Raw genomic sequence first — 11,309 nt, forward strand, 5'->3', positions numbered from 1 at the left:
GATGATTTTCACCTTTTCTTTTTACATTTTATCCTTTGGCAAGCACAATGTGTTGGAAAGATCCAGATATACATATGTAACGCCCCGGACACACCCGCCGGTGGTCGTTACTCCTGGCGGGATCTAGACTGGCCCCACAGATCAATACTAGTCTTTTCTGTGCACTTTGTCCTCACTCATGCGCACCCGGGAGCAACTTTCCGGTTGGTCACCCATCCTGACACTACTCCAAGCTGAGCACACTTAACTTTGGAGTTCTGTCCGAATGGCCTCCCGGAAAATAAGGAATTCCTTATTGATATGAGTAGTCTATCATCCCTAATAAGCCAGGCCATCACATACACCCCCACTCGGAGGAACCGACGTCCTCGTCGAGCCACAGGAACGTTCCCTCTTGGCACATACGTCTGTGCTTCCAGTCCAGTACATGTGCCATGTCATGTGCCACGACAGGTCACAAACGTCATGAACAACACGACCACGCACCTATCCGCAACCATCCGTGTAACCACGAGGGTTGGCTCTGATACCAACTTGTAACGCCCCGGACACACCCGCCGGTGATCGTTACTCCTGGCAAGATCTAGACTGGCCCCACAGATCAATACTAGTCTTTTCTGGCACTTTGTCCTCACTCATGCGCACCCGGGAGCAACTTCCTGGTCAGTCACCCATCCTGACACTACTCCAAGTTGAGCACGCTTAACTTTGGAGTTCTGTCCGAATGAGCTCCTGAAAAAGAAGGAATTCCTTATTGATATGAGTAGTCTATCATCCCTAATAAGCCAGGCCATCACAATATAGCTAATTGGATGTGAGTGTTCATGAACTATTATTGTTGACATTACCCTTGAGGTAAAATGTTGGGAGGCAAAACTATAAGCTCCTATCTTTCTCTGTGTCCGATTAAAACTTCATAACCATAAATATCGCATGAGTGTCAGCAATTGTGAAAGACTAAAAGATGGTTCAGTATGTGGACTTGCTGAAAAGCTCTTATATTGACTCTTTCCTATGTTATGATAAATTGCAATTGCCTCAATGACTGATATTAGAGTTTGTTGGTTCTCAATGAAGTTTATGATTCATACTTGAAATTGTGATTGAATTATTACTTTAGCATAAGACATCATATGACTATATATATATATATATGTGTGTGTGTGTGTGTGTGTGTGTGTGTGTGTGTGTGTGTGTTGTTCTAAGAATGATCATGATGCCCTCATGTCCGTATTTTATTTTTATCGACACCTCTATCTCCAAACATGTGGACATATTTTTCAATTTGGGCTTTCGCTTGAGGACAAGCGAGGTCTAAACTTGGGGGAGTTGATACGTCCATTTTGTATCATGCTTTTATATTGATATTTATTGCATTATGGGTTGTTGTTACACATTATGTCACAATACTTATGCCTATTCTCTCTTATTTTGCAAGGTTTACATGAAGAGGAAGAATGCCGGCAGCTGGGATTCTGGGCTGGAAAAGGAGCAAATATTAGAGACCTATTCTGCACAGCTTCAAAAGTCCGGAAACTTCACGGTAGTTATTTCCAGAATATATAAAAAATATTGGGCGAAAGAAGTTCCTGAGGGGGGCCACCCACCGTCCACGAGGGTGGGGGCGCGCCCTACCCCCTGGGCGCGTCCCCTGCCTCATGGGCTCCCTGGTGGCCCCCTGATGCCCATCTTCTGCTATATGAGGTCTTTCGTCCGAGAAAAAAATAATAAGCAAGCTTTCGAAAAGAAACTCCGCCACCACGAGGCGGAACCTTGGCGGAACCAATCTAGGGCTCCGGCAGAGGTGTTCTACCGGGGAAACTTCCCTCCGGGAGGGGGAAATAATCACCATCGTCATCACCAACGATCCTCTCATAGGGAGGGGGTCAATCTCCATCAACATCATCACCAACACCATCTCATCTCAAACCCTAGTCATCTCTTGTATCCAATCTTTGTATCCAAACTTCAGATTGGTACCTGTGGGTTGCTAGTAGTGTTGATTACTCCTTATAGTTGATGCTAGTTGGTTTACTTGGTGGAAGATCATATGTTCAGATCCATTATGCATAGTAATACCCCTCTGATTATGAACATGAATATGCTTTGTGAGTAGTTACGTTTGTTCCTGGGGACATGGGAGAAGTCTTGCTATAAGTAGTCATGTGAATTTGGTATTCGTTCGATATTTTGATGAGATGTATGTTGTCATCCCTCTAGTGGTGTCATGTGAACGTCGACTACATGACACTTCACCATTGTTTGGGCCTAGAGGGAGGCATTGGGAAGTAATAATTAGATGATGGGTTGCTGGAGTGACGGAAGCTTAAACCCTAGTTTATGTGTTGCTTCGTAAGGGGCTGATTTGGATCCATATGTTTCATGCTATGGTTAGGTTTACCTTAATACTTCTGTTGTAGTTGCGGATGCTTGCAATGGGGGTTAATCATAAGTGGGATGCTTGTCCAAGTAAGGACAGTACCCAAGCACCGGTCTATCCACATATCAAATTGTCAAAGTACCGAACGCAAATGATATGAACGTGATGAAAACTAGCTTCACGATAATTCCCATGTGTCCTCGGGAGCGCTTTCCTTCATATAAGAGTTCGTCCAGGCTTGTCCTTTGCTACAAAAAGGATTGGGCCATTTTGCTGCACCTTATTTACTTTTATTACTTGCTACTTGTTACAAATTACCTTATCACAAAACTATCTGTTACCGATAATTTCAGTGCTTGCAGAGAATACCTTACTGAAAACTGCTTATCATTTCCTTCTGCTCCTCGTTGGTTTTGACACTCTTACTTATCGAAAAGCTACGATAGATCCCCTACACTTGTGGGTCATCAGTGACGTGGCGGCTAACTAGGCTATTAACCATTCTCAAACTAGTCCAGATTCTTGCCCGGTTATGGAAGTTGGAGGTTGTAAAATAGACCGTTTCATAGTTCAGGGTTGTATATTAGACTTTGGCGATAGTCTGAGGTTGTAATTTGAACTTATCTCTCTCTTGTCCTGGACAAGATTCAGGGCCTTTTTATTTGGAAAGTTAAGAAGGATACAAGTTTCTTCGCACCCTCTACTTCCATCTTCACTGGTTTGAAAATGAAGTCTGAACAACTTTTTGTTCAACATGGTGTATGTGCGGGTAGCCATATGAAAACCCAAGGAAATACACTGATGCATCATGTGTCTCCTAGCATGAATTTTTTGAGTTGCGTAATTTGATGGTCTCTAAGATTCAAGTACGACATATCTATGCCATGCTTTGAAGTGTCAAATCTTGGGACTTGAGGGTGTAGTCACATGTATTTGCCCAATCATGTTTCCCAACATAATGAGACTACACATACGACAGATAAAATGAATTAATTTCCATATGAAACTTGTGTCATTTTAAAATATTCATTTTAATTCCGTTGCTCCATAATTTTTTATTCAAACTTTTGCAAATTATTAGCACTATTAGTGCTTGATTTTGTACTGGTATATCTTTATCTAATGCACTATGGAAAACAACCTATAAAAAAATGTTCATGTTCACTCAAATCCTCCGAAAACTAAGGAACTACCAATTATGTTGATTTCGTTGCAGATTGCAGCTTACCAAACAATACTGGATTCTACAACAAACATTGTACGACGTCATGGACAATTTAGATGTTTACGACGATTTGGCTGTCAAGGCAGGACAAACAGTATCTGTTGAAATCTGGGTTGAGAATTACCAAAAGAACGAGCCTGATTATGGTAATGGTGTACAAGTTGGGGGAATGTAAGCTAATGGTACAAAGCTATGGTATATTTGAAATGTCCATTGCTTGACAGAGCTCAAGAACTTTTGCTATTTGCCATAGTTTCAAAGGGGCCAAATTTGTCTATGGGGCCCTCGTTCTTCTCAACCTCTCAAGAGTCCATCAAGCGCTTTATTTTGAATATGTTCCATGATTTATATGTTAGGACCCTCAATATTTCCTGCCTTAACTTCGGTGTCGTGAGCCTGATCTCCAAGCTAGTATGGATGATCGGATGCCGGCATCGCTCTTGTGTCATTCCCCCCCTTTGGGCGTCATTCTTGGAGGTGTGCATAGGCTCAAGGGACCAGTGGACGGCTCCTGCGGTGGAGTGGCGGTTCCTCTGATGCATCGATGATGTGGTGTCTTGGTGGCGTGGCGTTGTAGGGTCTCGGCGACAGATGCGTGATGATGGACGCACATAGGAAGGTGATGTTGTCTGGCATCGTGGTGGCGTCAATGAAAGGCTTAGCAAGGTGGATGCGTCAGTGCCTGCTATGAAGATGAATCAGTGGAAGACGATGGTGACAACCTCTGCAGCGTGCACATGGGGAGCCCACTGTGAGTGCGCCGGACCGTTGTGTGACCCAGACCCGACAATTCAGCTTGGTTTGGGCCTCCGGCTTTAGATGTTGGGCTTTAGTGTGAGGTCCGGGTATGTGGACCCGACAATCTGCACCCCTTCATCAAGTGGATAAGAGTAGCAACAGATGTCGCCAAGATGATGACTTCAGACTTATTCATGTATTACTTTGTAATGACTTGACGAATAATTAATAAAATGACTGCATGCATTGTCTTGATGCAGAGGCCAGGGGTCATCCTCCTTTTTGATTTTTTAATAATATTTTTGGAAGCAATGATAGCATTTCCAGCAATAACAATCATGCTGCATGTTAAAGCAGGACTTGGTACATGCAGTTTAGTTTGTTCCTTAGTACTAGCCTTATGTTCAATTTGACCCGATGAATATGCATATGAGAATCACACATTGGACTATTTATGTAGTTTTTAAATAGCATTGTTGTTATTTAATACCCTATCTACGCAACAATGTAATCTAACTGACGGAATTAAGTTGAGAGGGATTTGTATCCCACTGCGTAAATATATTGGTCAAAAAATCTACCATTTATTTTCAAGGTGTCAGTTGGATTGTTGTTGCAAATATTAGGTAGGTAACTGGTCGTGGGATTTAACTTGGTCCAATGTAAATAAATATAAATAATTTTTATATCCACCATGCTTAATTATTTTTAGTGATTAATAAGCCATATCCAAATGTATAAGACTATGATGTCTTTTCTATAGCACTAACATTAATGACACTTCTGGGTCTATGAATTTTATGTATGCATATACACAAGATATCAATATCTTCTCATTAATGAATCTATGCAAATGTATCATATATAATTTCATTAATTTCCACCATAAGGAGCACAATAAATGCCAAACATATTTGTTTCTTTTGTGGCCGTTTACACCTATATATATTCTATTTGCATACTTTCCATTGCATCCTTCTTGAAGGATAGTGCAAATATTCACATCTCCCTCACCCCAAAGATGATGAAACATGTCTACATTTTCTTGGTACTCTTTGCCTTATGCTTAGGTAAAGTATCTACGACATGGTGTCACAACCCATATCCAAGAAGGCACAAGCAATTACAAAAGGGGGCATCGTCCAGTGAGAGAATAATATCGATTGAGGCTGAATTGCAAGACGGCCAAATAGTCGAACATGTAAGTTCATGCTTCTAGACAGCATATTTGTATATTTTATCTACCATGTTAATATTATCTTCTACTTCAACTTTTCTTGGATTTATTAAATAAGAGCCCAATTAAGTTTTCTTATTGATATACTTTATTAGGACTTGCAAAAATCAATTTAACAAAAGTCCATATTCATATCAAACATTTCTCCCGTACTCCTAGCATGAATATTTTTGAGTTGCGCTCCATCGTTCGAAGTCAAGCCACTCCCTTTGGTCCAAAAATGTGATTTCATCTTCCTTTCCTTGTTTTGTATAATGTCCATCAACTAAGAGTTCTGGTCTACAATAGGATTTAATTTAGTGGACTCTGGCGTGAGGCTGCTTTGTTAGTGGCAACAATGTCAAGGATGCGCATAGATTTTTTTATAGTTTTAGGATTTTAGGCAAACATTTTGGATCACTACAGGATGACATTGCAGAATAATGTTTCTTTAATTTTGTATCCAATCATACAGTTTTCACTTATAGTGCAAATAATTAAAAATATATTATTGTTTGCATATACAAGTTCTATGCTATGATTTGAAGTGTGAAACCTTGGGACTCGAGGGTGTAGTCACATGCATTGGACCAATCGGGTTTCCCAACATACCGAGACTACATACGAAAAGTAAAATGGCTTCATTTCCTTGTCAACCTTTTGCCATTTTAAATATTCATTTAAATTTCCATTGCTCCGTAATTTTTGGTTAAAATTTCGCAACTTACCACAATTAGTTTACACTTGCTACTTGCTTTTGTCCTGTTATATCTTTATCTAATGCATTGTGTGGAAGACAACCTATAAAAATGTCCCTGTTTCATTCAATCCTCAAAAAATCAAAAAGGAACAACTAATTATGTTGATTTCATTGCAGATTGCAGCTTACCAAACAACACCAAATTCTACAACAACATTGTACGGTGCCATGGCAACTTTAGATGTTTATGAGTCTCTGGCTGTCAAGGCGGGACAAATAGTATCAGCTGAAATCTGGGTAGAGAATTACCAAAAGGAGAAGCCTAATGATGTCAATGTTGTACAAGTTGGATGGAATGTAAGCCAGATTTGCCTTATTGATATAAAACTATGGTATATTTGAATTGTCCATATTGCTTGATAAATCTGAAGTATTTTTTCTATTTTTCTGTAGATTCAACCTTCTTACTATGGTGACAACAAAACACATTTCTTGATAGGATGGACGGTATAATCAACCTACCCCATTTTTGGTTAATAAGTTTAACTTATTGCTTTAGTTTTTTTTAGAATATTAAGTGCACACTCCTATGTTAGTGCTAACATGAAAAAATAAGGTCAAACGATATCTTGTTGGTTTGACATCTTGTTAACCAAAAGATGATAATGTTGATGGCGTGGCCCCTGATACTCAATCGAAACAACTCAGTCATTTTTCCTCCAAATGTAGCATCTTGTAGTTAAAAGAATATCAGGATATCATGATTATTTACTGTTCATGACACACAAAAAGGGTTGTGCAGCTTTAGATTTGATATATTTACCAATGCATGCTTTGTATAACCACTGGTTTTCATGGGGATGGTTAGGCTAATGGAAACAAGACGAAGGGATGTTTTGATTTGAAATGCGATGGATTTGTACTAGTTAAAAATCGTCCAATCACTCCAGGAGGCACTCTTGAGGGGAAAACTAAGATATCTATCAAGATATTCAAGGTGTGATGTCAACTTTCTTACCATGTCTCCAATTTTTTTTGACTATTCATAGAATTGGATTTATTGGCCTATGTGTTACCTGGAAAATAAGAATTTTATTTCTGTAGTTCATTGTATTTATTGGATATGAGGTTGTTCTGATATATTTTAGAATGATTTGAGTGAGAGTTTCCATACAACAAGTGCATTTCAACTATTTCCATTTTACAGAGTAAAAAGAATGGGGATTGGTGGTTACACTTTGCCCATGTTGGTGAAAAGTTTGCTCCGGTGGGGTTTTGGCCACGGAGTCTTTTCCAAAGCTTGTCCCATCATGCAAATTATGTTACTTGGGGCAGCTACACTAGCTCTCTTGTGAGGACCCCCAGCCCTCCTATGGGCAATGGGCGCTGGCCGGGAGGAGACTCTGCTTCATTTCAAAATGTGCAGTATGTGAACAATGATGGGCATGGTTATCTTCCAATGCCTAACCTTCATTCTAGGGTAACCGATACGGCATGTTATCGAGTTAGTGAATTCATGACTGACAAGTTCAGCTATGAAGGACCTGGTGGATGTGTTAATTAGTACTGTTATGCACTAATATATACTATCATCAATAAATGCGAGTTTCGTCTTTACTATATCATTATGTGAATATTGATTAAGTAATGTCATATACTTGCATTCGAACCAACATGACATTTCAGTCATAGTTTTTTATTTCTATGTTTATCAAATATACTACTCCCTCCGTTCTCTTTTATAAGATGAGACGTTTTGGAAACTTGGTTTTGAACTGTTTTGGACGCTATCTGAATTGTCTAAACATCTATACCTACTAATAAAGCAATGTGCGTTTTTCCGATTCTTTCATCTGTTCACCGCCGAAAACACTTTTCTTTTATTTGAGTAGTACTAAAATTTTTTGCGTCCGTCTGTTAGAACAGAATAATGGTTTGTCCAGAATTTCGTATATGGACCACACGCTCTCTGGCCCAGTGAAGCCAGCCCATTTAATTTACTGCCCATGTAGTGGGGAAAACCCTATTTGCCGCACAGTGCGGCATATAGTCAGGCCTTCCCACATGACACCAAGGACTGAGCTAGCCCATTTTCTTATTGTTTCTGTAGTTTTTATTTTCCTTTTTATTTCGTGTTTATATTTTATTTTTCTCCTTTCTAAATTTATTTTAAATTTTTCCGTAAATTTGTAGTTTTCAGAATTTTAAATTTTCTAGATTTTTGAAACAAATACTGTTTTGAATTATTATTTTGGATTTTCATTTTATTTTTCATATCCCAAAAGTTGTTCAAAATTCAAAAAAAAATAGTATTTACCAAAAAAATAGACTTTGAAAAAACAGTTACATTTAAATAAATCAAGGTTCAGAAAATATTCTTGGTTTAATGAAATGTTCACAAATTGAAAATAATGTTCGCGTTTCCAAAACACATTTTCTAAAATTGTTCCGAATGTTAAAAACATGTTCCTATTTTAGAAACAATCACAAATTCAAAAAATATTCATGATTTTAGAAAATGTTCATGTTTTCAAAAAATGCTTCGGTTTCAAATTATCTCTCCTGTTACAACGCACGGGTATATGTGCTAGTCTTATAAAAGGTAACAGAGGGTGTACAAATCAGAGAAGTGAACTGAAACAATGAAGACTCTGTTCCGTAGCTTTTTTTTAGACAATGCTCCGTAGCTATGTGGGCTCCCAACATGATTTTGGACTGATTTCTCAGCCCGGCCCAGCCCTCTATATTGCACTTTACTCCACTCTCTGAACCTGCATCGTGTGAGGTGAGTGGTGGAGACGAGGTCCAAGATGAGTAATCCCCGCCGCCGCCCCCGCTCGCCGGCGCCACTGGGCGACGATGACCTTCTCTCGGAGATCTTCCTCCGCCTTCCCCCGCTGCCCTCCTCCCTCTCCCGCTTTTGCCGCCGCTTCCACGCGCACCACGGCCGCGCAACCCTCCCCTCCTCGTCTGCTTCGTCGAAGATATTGACACCATCCACTTCCAACCCATCCCTGGAGGCCCCCAACCGTGTCCCACAGGCCTGCTTCGCCTTCCCGATCCACGCCGAAGGCCCCCTCGGATGCCTCCATGGCCTCGTGCTCTTCCTCCGCAATGCCCACCAGCACCTGGTGTGGGACTCCATCACCGGCGATCAGCACCGTGTTGGCGTCCCCCCCGGGTTTGACGACGACCACTCGGTCGGCGGGGCGGTGCTTCGTGCTGCTGCTGGCCATTTCTAGGTTGTCTTGGTAGGCAACAGCGAGGTAGAGCCTACACGAGCGGTCGCCTCCGTTTACTCGTCGGAGACTGGCGAATGGGGTGACCTCGTCTCCACACCGCTTCCGCCCAATGCTCCTATGAGCTATCGTTCCACCTCCATTTGTATGAACCATCCTTGTGTGCTCATCGAGGGTTCCTGTTACTGGTCGCTCGCTCATGGTCCTGGCATCCTTGCGCTTGATTAGAGCATCTCCAATAGCCGCGCAACGCGCCGCGCGCAAAAAGGGCATTTGTCGCACGCTGTTCGCCTGGTTTGGCGCGGCCGGCAGCCGTGCCTCCAGTAGATGCGTCAAAATTAAGCGCGCGCGCGTAGCTCCAGCGGCTGTGCTAAAATGCAGCGCGCGCTAAATAGTGCGTATATTTTTTTAATAAAATTCACAGATAGAAAAAACGATACATAGATATTTTACATAGTTCCATAGCATATATAGATAAAAATTATTTAGATAGTGCAAGGACATAGATCAAAACTACTAGTGCAGCTACAGGCTACTCCCAGTCGTCGTCATCATCGTCATCGTCGCCATCCTCGCTGGTCTGATCCGAGGTATCGAGCCGCATGTCTTCCCAACGATCATCATCGGACGTAAAGATCATCTCACCACCATTCTCAACGACATCGCATTGGGATAGCGCCAGGGCCTTCCGACGACGCCTGTCCAACCGCTCAGCGCGGTGCCTTTGCGTCTCCTCCTCGCGGTGCCTTGCACAGTAGGCTTGCTCGTAGGAGACGTCCTCCGGGTGTTGCTGGCGCCACTCCGCCATGACCAGCTCGTCCTCATGGGCGACGAGGAGGCGGTTCTTCCGCTCAGCGTGATACGCACGGTCTTGTGCCGTGCGAAGACGAGGCGGCGGGGCGACGTCCAGCGCCTGCTGCAGCGTGTGGACGTCGTGGAAGTTCACCTGCCGGCGCGGCCTGCCTAGGTGCCACGCCGCCGCGTCGTACGCGCGGGCGGCCTCGTGCGCCGTCTCGGAGGTGCCGAGGCCGAGCCGGAATTGGGCGGACCGTATCTCCGAGTAGAACCCGCCGTTGGGGCGTTGGCGGACGCCGCAGTAGCCCGACACTCCTCGGTGGCGCGGCGGCAAGGTGGCGGGGCGCTGGAGCGGTGGCGCGTGCGCCAGCGGAAGCAACCGAGAAAGTGGTGGAGTGGCGCGTGACAACGAAAAAGAAAAAGAAGTGTGTGGAATAGGCGCGTGGCGAACGCCGCATTTTATAGGCACGCAGGAAACGGTACGCCAAAAAAAAGTGCGACCTGCCGCCTTTTCCCCCGCGTGCGCCGCGCGCGTGTCTTTTACCACGGCTGTTGAAGATGCTCTTAGGATAGCTAGAGCTTGAGTGTGATACATCTTCCAGTAGACGTCAGCGGCCTGGCCCATTACGACTTCTCGGTTGTGCGGGCGGAGGGTGGCCGGCTTGGTTTCTTCGTTGTGCCAGGCTTCAGCGCCCAATTGTGGAAGTGGAACAGGGATTGCGATGGTGCTGCTTCATGGGAATCCCTGGAAAGAAGTATTGAATTGGAAAAGCTGCTTTTCCTTAATCCAGACGGCGAGAGAGAGCGCCCAATTGTCGCAGGGTTCGCTGAGGACAATAATGTGGTGTTACTGTGGTCATTTGTTGGTGTCTTCACGCTCCAGTTTGAATCATTGCACTCCAAGAAACTTTTCAGAGTTAAACGCTGGTTTTGCTGTCTTCCATTTGAAGGGGTATATACTACAGGTAAAACAATCCCAAGTTAGTATTTAATACATGAGCCCCGCTTCGGTACCC

The 11,309-nt window shown here is 42.9% G+C and overlaps 1 protein-coding gene across 1 annotated transcript; it reads left to right on the forward strand.

Annotated features, from left to right (window-relative positions):
• The first annotated feature begins 3,648 nt into the window (after nucleotides 1–3,648).
• Nucleotides 3,649–7,823, forward strand: LOC119315549. The gene is made up of 7 exons (XM_037590125.1): nucleotides 3,649–3,776; nucleotides 3,962–4,016; nucleotides 5,329–5,544; nucleotides 6,437–6,616; nucleotides 6,713–6,766; nucleotides 7,128–7,256; nucleotides 7,467–7,823. The coding sequence occupies exons 1-7, from the start codon at nucleotides 3,649–3,651 to the stop codon at nucleotides 7,821–7,823; spliced, it is 1,119 nt and encodes a 372-aa protein (XP_037446022.1).
• The last annotated feature ends 3,486 nt before the right edge of the window (nucleotides 7,824–11,309 follow it).

The sequence above is a fragment of the Triticum dicoccoides genome, chromosome 6A (genome assembly GCF_002162155.2).
Source record: "Triticum dicoccoides isolate Atlit2015 ecotype Zavitan chromosome 6A, WEW_v2.0, whole genome shotgun sequence".
Lineage (NCBI taxonomy): Eukaryota > Viridiplantae > Streptophyta > Magnoliopsida > Poales > Poaceae > Triticum > Triticum dicoccoides.

Excerpts from the sequence above, each read along its gene's own strand:
- LOC119315549 (XM_037590125.1), top strand. The coding sequence starts at position 3,649 with ATGGACAATTTAGATGTTTACGACGATTTGGCTGTCAAGGCAGGACAA. Across the intron at positions 4,017-5,328 it reads TGAGCCTGATCTCCAAGCTA|GATAGTGCAAATATTCACAT; the intron begins GTATGGATGATC and ends TCCTTCTTGAAG. Across the intron at positions 6,767-7,127 it reads ATTTCTTGATAGGATGGACG|GCTAATGGAAACAAGACGAA; the intron begins GTATAATCAACC and ends GGGGATGGTTAG.